We start from the raw sequence: 14,981 nt of genomic DNA, 5'->3' as shown, positions 1-14,981 counted from the left end.
GATTATTTATTTGACAGGGAGAGAGAGAACACAATCAAAGGGAGTGGCAGGCAGAGGGAAAGGGAGAAGCAGGCTCCCTGCTGAGCAGGGAGCCCTGCGTAGAGGTTGATCCCAGGACCCTGGGATCATGATCTGAGCTAAAGGCAAAAGTTTAACCAACTGAGCCACCCAGGCACCCCAAGTTTCCAACTCTTGATCTCAGCTCAAGTCTGGATCCTAGGGTCCTGAGTTCAAGCCCCATGTGGGGTTCCACACTGGACATGGAGCCTACTTTAAAAAGAAAAAAAAAAAATCCACCAAGTCCTGTGCTAATCTTCTGAGACAGATACGTACTGTGGATAAGAAGGAACCAAGTAAGAGAGAACATACTCCCAGACAGTATCACACTAGAGTATGTGGTACCCTGAACAAATCAAGCATATTGTAACATTCCATGGCCATTTCTACCTGTCCTGAAGATAGTTTTGGCACGCCTGGATGGCTCAGTGGGTTAAGCCTCTGCCTTCGGCTCAGGTCAAGATCTCAGAGTCCTGGGATTGAGCACCACATCAGGTTCTCTGCTCAGCGGGAACCTGCTTCCCCCTCTTTTTCTGCCTGCCGCTCTGCCTGCTTGTGATCTCCCTCTCTGTGTCAAATAAATAAATAAAATCTTTTAAATAAATAAATAAATAAATAGACAACTTTTTCTTTTTGAAAGAAAACGGAGTAGAGAAAACTCTTCCTCATATCCTACTGCTCATGCCATTCAAAGAAATAAAGCAAATCAGGCAGCGATAATAAAAATCAGCCGGTAATACTCCCACTTACATTCTGCTGACTTAATACTCCCCTTTGTTTCATAAATGAAAAGAATGGCCCTGTCAGTCCTGGTTGTAAATATGTTCAAAAGACAAGGCTTCCCAGGGCGCCTGGGTGGCTCAGTGGGTTAAGCCGCTGCCTTCGGCTCAGGTCATGATCTCAGGGTCCTGGGATCGAGTCCCGCATCGGGCTCTCTGCTCAGCAGGGAGCCTGCTTCCCTATCTCTCTCTCTCCCTCTGGCTGCCTCTCCATCTACTTGTGATTTCTCTGTCAAATTAATAAATAAAATCTTAAAAAAAAAAAAAAGACAAGGCTTCCTTCTATATAAATTCTCCGAAGCTGTGTCCGCCCAGTCTTGCTCAGCAGACCCACTGCAGTGCTTCGAGAGCAGTGGCTCTCTGAAAGGCAGCGGCAGGATTCAGTTGTGGCATCTCAGCCTCACAGCTACTCCGCAGTGAGAAGCGAGGCCTCATCCTTCTGTCCTCCGAGATAATTAAAGTGGTGCACGCACTGCTGCTAATCGCTAGTGTTGCGAACCCAGGGCTGTCAGAATTGAGGGCCTGAACCTCAGCTTGGCTGCCAGCAACCTGAGCTGGAGGGACTCACTCAACCTCTCCATATCTGAAGTGCACAACGGAAGCCAGGCATCTGGGAAATGGGGGAAAGCCTAAAAAGAAAGCAATATATATACACTGAGCTCTGCAGCAAAAGAAATCCTAACACAGGTCTTGTCAGTAGAGGATACTGCCCATCCTTTCTCCCAGCTTCTGTTCCTGGTCCCCAACAAACAAATAAAAAGCAAAACCAGGAGTCTCCCCTGTCTGAGCCTCTTCTCACTTCCTTCACAGAATGTGGTTTCTTAGTGGAGACAGTGGGAACCTGGTTCCTAAAGTTTTGCATCTGAGGGGCCACACTGTGCCACCCCAACAATGCATGGAGCCACATCAGGCTACAGGCCTGGAAAGCTTCAAGATCGAACATTCTGAAACGGAAACAAGAGATCACAGGGTGCTGCAGCAAGCGGATCTAAGTGGTGCACAGGGTCAAGAGCTGCCATTTGAGAACGACAGCCTGGTCTACAGTAATGCATTCGATATTCGACAAGGTTTTAACCCCCTTTAAATTACATCCGCTCCCGTATCAAACAGCTCAACAGATAAAAAGACATGCCCATTTCTGGTTCCTGAAGCCAGCAACTTAAAGACATCAGCCTGCAGATGACACTATGTGCCCCCCACCTCCAGAGTGCTGGGGCTTCGACAGATATCGACAGGTTAAGAGAGCTCATGAAGGAGGGAGGGCATGACTCAACCTGGTTCAAAGGCACCAGGGCCAGGCCCATATGTGAAGTGCTCTAGTAAATTGTCAGATAAATATTTTAGCCAATGGCTTCTTCCAAAACACTCTTACAGAACCGTTCCAACTTCTTTCTTCTTTAGCTGGTAATTGATATTCCTTTGCTCACTACAGGATATAAGAAACCTCTGAGAAGACAAAAAAGCCTGTCATTTCCTGCTTGCTCAGAATGCATTCAGCATCCATTTACTTGCTTGTTCTGAAAGCCCCGCATTCAGGAGTAAGTGTGAATGGATAAGTAAAAAGGCTGAAATCTTATATCCTTGGCTCACATAAATGCAGTTTTTCACATTTTCCACAGACGATGCCTTTAACACCCATTTTTATTCCAAAGTCACCATTTTTAATTCCATTCACAGGATACTTTAATGTAATTGCATACTTTCCACCAGACCACAAAGCCTACCTTTTCCCTTATCACAGACAGGCAGAAAAATTAAATCATTTCAGTACTTACCCCAGCAATCAGTATCAGACTACCTAATTACAAACACAAAACAGGACGGTACATTAATCTGCCTCTGGGAAGACACTATTTTTTCTTTTTTACGTGTTTACTGGTTTTCACCTCTGAGATTTATACTGGGTCAGGGTTTAATGACAGGGAACAGCAAATATATTTGATAAAGAAGCAGGGGGTGATGAGGACACTGCAGTGCTCACACAAGAGACAAAGCCTGGTACCGTGAAGCCCCTGAATGAGAAGACAGGGCACAGTGAGACGTTACGTCGTTTGTTCAGCCACTACAACTGAATGCTGGCCTAAAACGTATGTCACATTTGTTCCAAGGAAGTGTTTCTAACTAGCAGGCTTAGGATCCAGTGAGAACTGGGTTCATTATCTAGTGAACCCAAGAGCATTAACTATAGCTTGTTTAATTTAAGTCCAGGATAAGCTATGAAAGGGCAAGATTCAAATATCCATTAAAGTCTTCTAAAAACTCCAAAGAAAGGTTACCATGAACTTCCTGCTGACTCTCTTAGGAGCAAGAGGAATATAAGCAAAGAAGAATAAACACAAATGCTTAACTAAAAACCTTCACACTGTTAGATGCTCTTAGATTTTTATATATGAAAACATTTAAAGAGCAACATTTTATTCCTTCAGAGTCCCATCAATTCAAAATTCCTAATCATCCCATTTGGGCCAGATCACCACTGCAGAAAAGCCTGCTCAGGCATATTAAGAATAAAAACAACATGGGAGCTAGGTATGTTTTGCCTACTTAAAACACTTCTCAGGACTGTTATACAAATACAAACAGATGTTAACTCTAACTGAATGAACCTCATCTCTTCCTCAGATTTACGAAAGCAACTCTGGTAAGACCCCTCCCTGGTATCCATGCTTAGAAGTTTCTAGGAACAAATGAAAATGACTACTTAAAAATAATCGCGGAGTTCAGGTACTGTTCATCCATTCAGACTGCACTTTCCTGCAGCAAATCTGAGCTAGGGAAAGCTTACTGCACTTCTCCCTCAATATTAATATATTGCCAGTAAAATTCCTGACAAGCTGCTATTAGCACACTAATCATTCTAGGCAAGGCTGACCCTCTTTCCAACAAACCGCCACAGGATTTCTGGAACCAATTCCCCACTAACAACTTGCAGTACTACAAACACACAATTAACAATCAACACAACCACTTTTCTGCTTAGCTGTTATATATAGCTGCGTTTAAGCAGCAGTCTCTTAATTCTGAAGATATAAAATTAAAAGATAATCCATGAACATAACAATTTAGGTGATAAGGGGTTTCACAAGCAGTGATTCATTTTCGTACTTATACCAAAGCTATTTAGTTCTTTCTGATTACTTAAAAGATAAGCTAAGAGTGGTCTGAGCATATTCTACATTGCCAAGGCCAAGGACAGAAAAAGGAAGGAAATAATGAATATTTTATTATGGATATAGTGTGGTAAACAAAACAAGTTTCTTTCTTTCTTTCTTTCTTTTTTTAATTTATTTGACAGATCACAAGTAGGCAGAGAGGCAGACAGAGAGAGAGAGGAGGAGGAGGCAGGCTCCCTGCCGAGCAGAGAGCCTGATGCGGGACTCGATCCCAGGATCCTGGGATCATGACCCGAGCCGAAGGCAGAGGCTTTAACCGCTGAGCAACCCAGGTGCCCCAAAATAAGTTTCTAACAAAGTGAATTATTACTGCATCATTATCTTGTATGTGATAAACCAGTTCTCCTGACTCCAATTTTTTATAGTTATTTTATACTATTTAAAATATCTTTTGCTCTCTACTGCAGGACAGGACAGATTTCCATGTGGAAATTTACAGATTATGAAGACCTTCAGTATAGGATCTTTCTCTCCTTCCCTTTTTTTTTTTTTTTTTTGGTAGAAGGGGCTGAAGAAATAAGAATCACTTATCTAAGATTTGAATGGGCTGCCAAGTTAATTCTAACAACATAAGCTAAACTTGTTTACTTTGTGGGGAAACATTTGGAAAGTTTTGTTTTTTCCTAAGCAGTAAAACCGACACACTGTATTTGGAGGCTGCAGGGAGAGAGATCTCAGAAGACCATGCGAGAGGCGGTGTGTAAGGGAAGCCTCACAGGGTTAGACTGAAATGAGGGGTCAGACATTTCAGAGGCGCTACTCCAGGCTAAGGAAGGTGATAACCAAAGTCCTAACATATAAAAGAAAAAGAGTTAGGCAAACCTGCTGGCTGAAGTGTACATATGCGTGTGCATGCGCGCACACACACACACACACACAAAGATAGCTTCTCCTTCTGCAGGAAAGTATCCCAATTTAGTCCCACCTATACATACTCCAACCACGAGGTATTTAATACTTCAGAAAAGTGGTTTCTATTTTAAAAATGTCTCTACAGAAATCTCTTAAACACATTACAGACTGTTAGCTGTTTAGAAACAGCAACTGCCATTTAGCTGAATCAGATATGGGTCCTCCCACAGCCGGGAAAGAGGAATGTTAAGGGTAAGATCAGATACTTGGTTGAGCTCTGCAAGTCACTAGAACAACTAGCAGTAGACGCCTTAGCTCAATACTCCATACAGCTGTGAAAGAGTGAGATTTGATGATGTCTCATTAATTATAGTTAATTTAGTCTTGAGATTTCTGGCACTGTAAGCACGGTAACGGTAGCGGGTTGACATGTGTCCCCCCCACCCAAAAAGATATGTTGAAGTCCTAACTCCTAGTACCTATGCATATGACCTTATTTAGAAATATGATCTTTGCAAATGTGACTAAGTTAAGGATCTCAAGATGAGATCATTCTGGATTTAGGGTGAGTCCTACACCCAACACTAGAGTCTTTCTAAGAGAAAGGAGAGGGAGACTAAATACACAGGAGATAAACCTTGTGGAGATGGAGGCAGAGATTGGAGTTAAAGAATAGCTGGTGCCACCAAAAGTTAGAAGAGGAAAGATTATCCCCGACAGCCTTTGGAGGGAGCAAGGTACTGCCAACACCTTGATTGTGAAGTTCTATACTCCAGAACTGTGAGAGGATTAATTTCTAATGTTTTAGGCCACTGAGTTTGTGGAAACTTGTTGTGGCATCCCTTGGAATCTAATACAGGAAGTTTAGCAATAATATTATTATACTTTGGTTCATTGTCCTTCGGAAGTAATATAGCCTAATGCAGATAAAACTGCAGCTATTTTTTATGGCCAACTCAGGCAATTTCTGCACAGCCTTCTTGAAATATACATGTAATCTAGTGAAAAAGCCCACAATATAGTTGAACTGTGTAAATCTGCCCTTTATTACTACGTGATACACATCATCTCTGGTTCATTAGGTCTGTTTAGATCATAGTAAAGATGTGCAATCTGCCGTTGGTACTTTTTTTCCAAAGACATAAGTGAGTGAGTGGACCTCTGTGAGAAGACTTGTGCTTGCAAGCACCACAAAGGCACTTAGAGCAGTCCAGTCATTTCCGTGCCATGCCCTCTTAAGTCACTCTTCACCTATTTTACACAAATGTACAGGCCCTCTTCATGACCATTTCCAAAAAATAAAATCAATAAACATTTTTTAAAATTCTCCTAGCATCAGCCACACATATATTTAAATAAGTCTTTTTTAATATGTTACCTTCACCTTCGCTGGCTGCAACAATCTTTCAAAACTGCATTCTCAATGCATGCCAACATCATCGATTATGACAAACAACAAAACAGTTAACAGTGGAAAGCCTGTATTAATTTCAAGCTTTCCATCAGAAACAGAAGGGAATATAATCAAAGTCAATGTCTGCCAGACAGAAAAGGATTACACATGTATCTACATATGTATCTATACATGCAGAAATGCAAACAATGGATGGTACAAAGTCTTGGACAGTATCTGTCAAAGAATGCTTCAGCATTTCCTTCTATGAATTTATAAACTGACATCATAAACTCACTCTGATTGATACTTGGCACATGGGATTAGGATGCATTCTCATCTCAAAAAAACTAGTTGGAAAAATTTATACACAAAAATCCATTAGATTTATGGTATGTGAATCCTGTATCTCAATAAAGCTGTTAAAATAAATGAGGGAAAAAAAGTCCATGAAAAAATATATATGGCTGTTCTAAAAACAAACAACTGAAAATGACTAAGTTAACTCTTCTTGGATAATCAACACATGATGAGAACTAAAAGGAAGACTGTTCCATGCTCAGGCCGAAAGCTGACTTGGCTCTTACATCTGACTACTAAATAAGAAATCAGGCAAGGATATGTTGATGTGTATGGGGGGGCCTAAGCACAGGTTAGATGCGCTCCACAATACAATTTAAAACTTCCAATTTCTGGGGTGCCTGGGTGGCTCAGTCATAAAGTGTCTGCCTTCGGCTCAGGTCATGATCCCAGAGTCCTGGGACTGAGTCCCACATCAGGCTCCTGCTCTGCAGGAAGCCTGTTTCTCCTTCTCCCACTCCCCCTGCTTGTGTCCCCTCTTTCGTGCTCTCACTCTCAAATAAATAAAATCATTTAAAAAAAAAAACAAACCCAAAACAAAATCCTCCAATTCCTATCAATAACTAGAACCATCTCAGATTAAGCCAAAGCCTCAGCCCTTTAAAACTTAAATTTTCTCCTTTAAGCCTTTGTAGCCAAGAAGATGAAATCAAGAGAACAATTATTTTGAAACTAGTAAGTTCTTTTTTTTTCTTTGAGAGAGCACATGCACAACCCGGGGGGAAAGGGCAGAGGGAGAGAATCTTCTTTTTTTTGTTTGTTTCCTTAAAGATAGCTAGCTAGCTAGCTATTGATCTATTTTAGAGACCGTGAGAGAGAGGGAGTGTGAGCTGGGGGAAGAGCAGAGGCAGAGGGACAAGCAGACTTTGTACTGAGCCTGGGGACAACATGGGGCTTGATTGCACAACCGTGAGATCATCACCTGAGCTGAAAACAAAAGTCGGACTCGTAACCAAAACTGACTAAGCCACCCAAACACCCCGAGAGAGAGAATCTTAAGTAGGCTCCAAGCCCAGCACAGAGCCCAACCAGGGGCTTGATTTCACAACTCTGGGATCATGACTTGAGCCAAAATCAAGAGTCAGATGCTTAACCCACCAAGCCACCCAGGTACCCCAAAACTAGTTAAGTCTTAAATCTTTACTTAAGGACTAGATGACCAATTCCCAATTAATCAAAAGTTACCTTGGACTGACTATTTTGCATTTTTGAAGCTACTCTGGAAAAGCTCATGAGGTAAAATTTTGAAATGAATGCATCCTTCCTCTCAGTGTTCAAAGATTTTCAGTGTTGCAGGACCAAAACTCATAGCCATATTCATTCCAAATTAAGAAATCTCTTTGATGTAACCGAGCATCCACTGCTGGGAAACTATCTAATGGGGGTGCTGAAGGAGAGTGTTCATGTACTACACAGAAGGTTAGAAGAGAAGATCATCATGATTTGATACATTTATAATCCTGTCATTAATATCTCAAAGTAGAAAATTGGAGTACCACATCATAGGGACTTCACAAAGTATATCACTAAATGTGCTGAGTATTCCAAATATGTATGATAGATATGCCAAAGAACATTTAAAAGCAGTTGGTTTTAAAAATAAACAACTTTTTTGGGGGTGCTGGGGTGGCTCAGTCAGTTCTGCCTCCAACTCTTGGTTTCAGCTCAGATCATGATCTCATGAGTTGTGGGACGGAGCCTGACTGGGGCTCCGGGGCTTGGAGGGGAGTCCACTTGAGATTCTCCTCCCATCCCTTCCCTCACACACACATGTTCAGGCATGCTCTCTCCCTCAAATAAATACATGGATTATTTTTTAAAAAATAAAAATAACTTCTTTGGTATTTTAAACATTAAAAACACAAGCCTTTCAGCTAGTGCCATTTCTTCCACACTATTAGGGATATTCCCCAAAATGTATGATTATTCAAATTTATTTTCTAGCTCTCTTCCTTTTGCCCACCTCATCCTTATTAAAAGTATTCGTTTATAGCAGTAAATAGAAGGTACAAAAAGGGACAGCTCCAAATAAGCAAAACAAAAACAAAAAAATTTTGAGATTATATGGAACTGAAAAGGCATCTACAAGATGACAAGCTAATATGATTTAGTACACATAATTTTTAAAAACTAGAGACTATGGGAACATATTGCTATAGTTAACTCTCAACAGAAACACAGGGTTTTCGGTTACTGAATTGGAATAAATAGAGTAGAACTGTGGCCACTAGGGGCGCCTGGGTGGCTCAGAGGATTAAGCCTCTGCCTTCCACTCAGGTTGTGATCTCAGGGTCCTGGGATCCAGCCCCTGGACAGGCTCTCTGCTCAGCAGGGAGACTGCTTCCTCCGCCCCCACCCCACTCTCTCTGCCTGCCTCTCTGCCTACCTGTGATATCTCTCTCTGTCTGTCACATAAATAAATAAATAGAAATCTTTTAAAAAAAAAAAAAAAAGAAAAGAAAAAAAAAAAGAACCGTGGATACTAGGTAGATAAAAATAGTTCTTGGAAAGGATAGTGGGGTAGAGAGTTAATTCAAATTGAGCCCGTATAATAACATAATTAGTACCCATAACTAATAAAACAATTAGTACAATGATTTGCCTTTGTAGAACCTACTTCTTTCATCTCAAAGGTAAATCAATGATTAAAATGGTAGCTCACAGTCCCTTCATTCTAACATGAATGTAGCATCCCAATTCCTCAAAACTAAATGAATCTTGAGTTTCTTCCTTAACAACATATGTGTGTGTGCCGCACACATACACAAAACAGTTTCTGATTAGATTAAAATAGTAATCAATTATGTCAGTGGCATGTTAGGTTAAATGAGACTGGAGTGCTCTATTAGACCATTTCCTGGTGCCACTAATGCAGCCAAACACTTCCTAGAAATCGATGAGTAGGTTTCAGTAAATAGTACTCTAAGTTTTCCCCAGCTCTTTGCCAACCAATACAAGCAAGATGTAGAAAAGAAATGTGGAAAACGAGGAGTAAAATTATTTGAGATCCAGCAAAGAAAGCAAGAGAAACTTATAACTAATTTCTCTGTTCCTGGATTAAGCCCAAGGAAGGAAGAAAAATCTGTTCTCATAATTACAATAATCTAAAAAGTGCAGGTTGGAATTGCTTTCCTAAATTCAGCCTCTCAGAGCACTCTTAAAGTAACCTATGTTCCCCATTATACTTCCAAAGCAGAGTCTCCCATTCTGTTAATATCTCAGGAAGAGAATTAACAAAGAAATCTAGAATTCCTAAATGAGCTGGTCAACAAATGAGCTGGTTAAGCAGGCCTTCAGCCTGGTTTGCATATCCAGGGTTCGACCTACACCAGTCCTGCAAGCCCTTACCTGAATGTCTGTATCCTTCACAGGCTCAAGAGGCTCAAAGGTGGTGGCCGCACTCAGACTCTCCAGTCGCTGGGAGATGTGGGATATGTCAAGTCCCCGAGACCCAAGGAGAACTGACCTATAGTACAATACGGGGCAAGGAGAAAAAAGCAGGATTAGGATATCGAATATGCTTCATAAAATACCAGAGACTATTTTTTATTCAAAACTTATGTACTGCTCACCTTTATATGGTTTTTTTATACCTTTCCATAAAGCTCTATCACATAGCGAAATACCACAATATTGCATGTGGTAATAAGAGAGAGCTCTGGTCATGCCTGAATTAGAATAAAATTTGCCTAGAATAAAATGACAGTATACTAACAAAATGACAGGCTAGACAACTCCACATATTTCACAGTAAAGAAAATCAGGAGGTAGATGCTATTTTCACCCCCCATTTTACAGATGGGGGAACTAAAGGTGCAGAGAGGTTAAGTGACTTCTCCAAAGTCACAGAGCCAGAAAATGCCAGAGCCAAGTCATCAGGCTCCAGAGAACAAACTCTTAACCACTGTCCTATATTCACAGCCTCTATAAAGACAGATATGTGAACACAACATCTGAGAAGCTTCAAGAGTAACCCAGTCCTAATTTTATTCATCAGTTGAAGAAACTAAAAGTCTGGGACCATCGAAGATTTGCAAAGGGCAGCTGAACCAGAATCCAAGGCTGGTTCTCCATGGCTTCTCTTTAAAAGACAAACATCATATCTAGTACACCTTCAAGTTCCCTCTCTGCTGCCCATTCCAATAGTACAGGAGCCTGTCACCGAATAAATGCTTTGAAGAGAGGTGGGAAAAATACAACTACCTTTACTTCCACTTACTTCAGGGAACGTAACAATAGAAGAGTTTTTTAAAAAAAATCAGTCTCACTAATATCTCGAACATTCTCTGGAAGAAAGAAATTTAGGGGAATTAGATGCTTAGACTATTGTTTTTAGATGACGATTTAGTATCCCAAAACCCGACTGACAAAGTTTACATTCCTTCGAGGAACTCAGAAGCTACACCAACAGGAAGCACAAGTAACCCAAAATCTATGGCTTTGACACCTAAGACTTCTACTTCTGTACTAACAGACTTTTTAGAGAAGAAGAAAGGACTTTGTGTTTAGTTCTATTCTACAAGGTACTACAGAAATAGGTGATGTGCACCCAGAGGGCTCCCTGCTGTAGATTTTTGTCTCTTCCAATGTAGACAAGTCAACTAGAATGCCATCTCTGAGGCTTCTCTTCCAGGCTACCCTGTCAGATAAATAATCTTGCCTCTCTGTTCTAACAATCCTTAAAGCTAACCTTCTAATTCAGTAGTTCCCAGCCCTGGTTGCACATTAGAATCACCTAGTCAACTTTGCTCCCAGTGATTCTGAGTAGTGCTGAGTGAAGCCTGGAGCACGGGTATCAGTGTAATGCCTCCCTCCTTTTTTAATAATAGCTTTACTGAGAAATAATTCACATACCATACAATTTACCCATTTAAAGTATACAGCTCAGTATGTTTTAGTATATTCACAGAGTTGTAAAGCTTTCACCTTTTAGAACATTTTTTTACAACATTTAGGACATTTTACAAAATTCAGCACATTTTCATTAACCCCCAAACCAATCCCCTACCCACCAGCAGTCATTTCCCATGTCCGTTCCCAAACTACCCCCAACCTCTGAAAACTATCAATCCATTTTGTTTCTATAGATTTGCCTATTCTGGACATTTCATATAAACAGAATCATACAACATGTGCTGTTTTGTGACTATCCTCTTTCACTTAGCATAATGCTTGTCAAGATTCATCCATGCTCTAGTATGTATCAGTACTTCATTTCTTTTTATAATTGAACAGTATTCCATTATATGGATATATCACATTTTATATTTACTAATGTATCCATTCATCAGCTGATAGGACATTTGGGTTGTTTCCACTTTGGGGCTATTATGAAAAGTGCTGCCACGATAATTCATGTAGCATTTTTGTGTGAATACTGTTTTCATTTTTCTTGGATATATACCTAAAAGTAGAATTGCTAGATCATATAGTAACTCTGTTTAACCTTCTGAAGAACTGCCAGATGGTTTTCCAAAGCAGCTACACCATTTTATATTCTCATTAGCAATGTATAAGAACTCCAATTGTTTTCTACACCCTTGCCAATACTTGTCATCACCTTTTTGATCATAGTCATTTTAGTGGGCCCTCCTTATTAAATAAACCCTTATAGAAAAACAATTCTAAATACAAAATTAAATAGTAAACCTCCTTGTACCCATTACCCAGCTTCAACAATTAACATGTCATAGTCAACCCTGTTTCACCTATATCCCTACTTCTTTTCCTCTTTCTACCACCCAGATTATTTTGAAGTAGATTCCAGAGAATCCCCCAATTATTTAATAATTTAAATTTTGTGTTTTTTTCTGAATGGGATACAAATAAGATCTCTACTTGTGAATGATATGCCTCCTAAATCTTTTTTAATCTATAGTCTGCTCTTTCATCTCATTTTTTCCCCTTACAATTTATAAGCAACTCTGGATTATTTGTCCTGTAGAGCAGTACTACTTAAACTTGAACTGTACATGTGAATCACCTGAGAAGCATATTAAAATGCAGATTCTGATACAGTAGGTCTAGGATGGGACCTGAGATTCTCCATTTCTAAAAAGCTCACAGTTGATGCTTCTCCTATTGATCCATGACCTACACTAAAAGTAGGAAGGATACAGTTTCCCACATAACAAGTTTTATTGACTGCAACCTCGAGATGTCATCTGACATGTTCCTCCAGCCTCTGTATTTCCTATCAATTGAAAGTAAGCTCTAAAAAGTTTGATCAGATTCAGGTGTCATTATATTTGGTTAGATTACTTGAGACTAAAGATTACTTGAGACAAGAAGTCTGTAATGTCTGGTTATTTCTTTTGGAATGTTAGCAGATACTGATGATCACTGCTTAAAGATACTAATTCCTTAGAGGTTGCAAAATAGTGGTGCTCTTTTTTTTCTTTTTAAGATTTATTTATTTGAGAGAGAGAGAAAGAGAGAGAGTGCGCGTGTACACGCACACATTGGGGGAGGGGTGAGAATTTCCAGCAGACTCCCTAGTGAGTGCAGAGCCTGACCTGACAACCCAGAGATCATGAACTGAGCTGAAACCAAGAGTCGATTCTTAACCAACTGAGCCACCCAGGCACCCCAGGCATTCTATTTTTATTAGCTAGAATATTTCCTTTCAGAAAAACTCTTCATCCATTATGTGGTTATTCTGAATAATGAGATGGTTCTCTAGCATCCTCAGAGTGACTGGTGAGTTTCCTTTTGGTATCCTTATGAACTCATGAATTTAAAGTCATAAACATATGAACTGAAACATATTAAACACTTACTGTTGTGTTTCAATCCACTGCAGTTACTATCCTTATCATCCTCAAACTGTCTCCTCCACCAGTAGAAACCTTTTAAGGATGGTTTCGAATTCTCTTGACATAACTCAAGTAGGCCTTAGTAACTTCCCTATCTGGTATGACAAGATATTTCATGTTCATCTCATACAGACCTGGAGTCAACCAAGACTTCAAAGAGCCCCCACTGTTTTATTAAAAGATGGATTTTAGGGCAGAAGACATGAACAGACACTTCTCCAATGAAGACATACAAATGGTTATCAGACACATGAAAAAATGTTCATCATCACTCGGGGAGATTCAAATCAAAACCATATTGAGATACCACCTTACACCGGTTAGAATGGCCAAAATTAACAAAACAGTAAACAATGTGTGTTGGAGAGGATGTGGAAAAAGGGGAACCCTCTTTCTTACACTGTTGATGGAAATGCAAGTCGGTGCAGCCACTGTGGAAAACAGTGTGGAGATTCCTTAAGAAATTAAAAATGGAGCTACCCTATAGTAGTGCAATTGCACTACTGGGTATTTACCCCAAAGATACAGATGGAGTGAAAAGAAGGGCCATCTGTACCCCAATGTTCATAGCAGCAATGGCCACGGGCACCAAACTGTGGAAAGAACCAAGATGCCCTTCAATGGACAAATGGATAAGGAAGATGTGGTCCATATACACTATGGAGTATTATGCCTCCATCAGAAAGGATGAATACCCAACTTTTGTAGCAACATGGATGGGACTGGAAGAGTATACTGAGTGAAATAAGTCAAGCAGAGAGAGTCAATTATCGTATGGTTTCACTTATTTGTGGAGCATAAGAAATAACATGGAGGACATGGGGAGATAGAAGGGAGTTGGGGGAAACTGGAGGGGGAGATGAACAATAAGAGACTATGGACTCTGAAAAACAATCTGAGGGTTTTGAAGGGGTTGGGGGTGAAAGGTTGGGTAAGCCTGGTGGCGGGTATTATAGAGGGCACGTAGTGCATGGAGCACTGGGTGTGGTACATAAACAATGAATTCTGGTACACTGAAAAGAAATTTAAAAAATTAAAAATTTAAAAAAAAAAAAGATGGGGGGCGCCTGGATGGCTCAGATGGTTAAGCATCTGCCTTTGGCCCAGGTCATGATCTCAGGGTTCTGGGATCGAGCCTCGTATCAGGCTCCCTGGTCAGCGGGAAGCCTCCTTCCCCCTTGCTCTCTGCCTACCTCTGCCTGCTTGTGATCTCTCTCTCTCTATCAAATAAATAAATAAAATCTTAAAAAAAATTTAAAAAAAGATGGATTTTTAGAGGCAACTATGTGGGTACTAGGACTGCTCAGTGCTACACTGTTTCTAGGCTTTCTCCTAAGTAGAGCTAGAAATGAAGTTTTTACTTTTGTTTCAGTTTTCTTAAGATAAATTACATGATGAGTTTATACTAATAATCCCAATTCAAAATTTAAAACACAAAATTTTGGGTTAACCTCACAGATTTTCTTTCTATATCTCCTTTCTCCCACACCCCAAGTCCTAGTTTCAGTATCTATAACTACTTATTTGCTTTATCCTACACTATACACACAAC

General features: G+C 40.2%; 1 protein-coding gene across 2 annotated transcripts in view; it reads right to left on the bottom strand.

Annotated features, from left to right (window-relative positions):
- The window catches only part of NUP93 (nucleoporin 93), a 110,060-nt gene that overhangs the window by 67,065 nt on the left and 28,014 nt on the right, over positions 1-14,981 (bottom strand). For both annotated transcript variants that reach the window (XM_059383888.1, XM_059383890.1), the window contains exon 3: positions 9,963-10,080. In XM_059383888.1, coding sequence (XP_059239871.1) covers positions 9,963-10,080 — 118 coding nt within the window. The remainder of the gene's footprint in view (positions 1-9,962; positions 10,081-14,981) is intronic.

Source organism: Mustela nigripes, chromosome 17 (genome assembly GCF_022355385.1).
Source record: "Mustela nigripes isolate SB6536 chromosome 17, MUSNIG.SB6536, whole genome shotgun sequence".
Classification (NCBI taxonomy): Eukaryota; Metazoa; Chordata; class Mammalia; order Carnivora; family Mustelidae; genus Mustela; species Mustela nigripes.
Note: the sequence above shows the minus strand (reverse complement) of the source record. Positions and strands in the feature narration are given on the sequence as shown.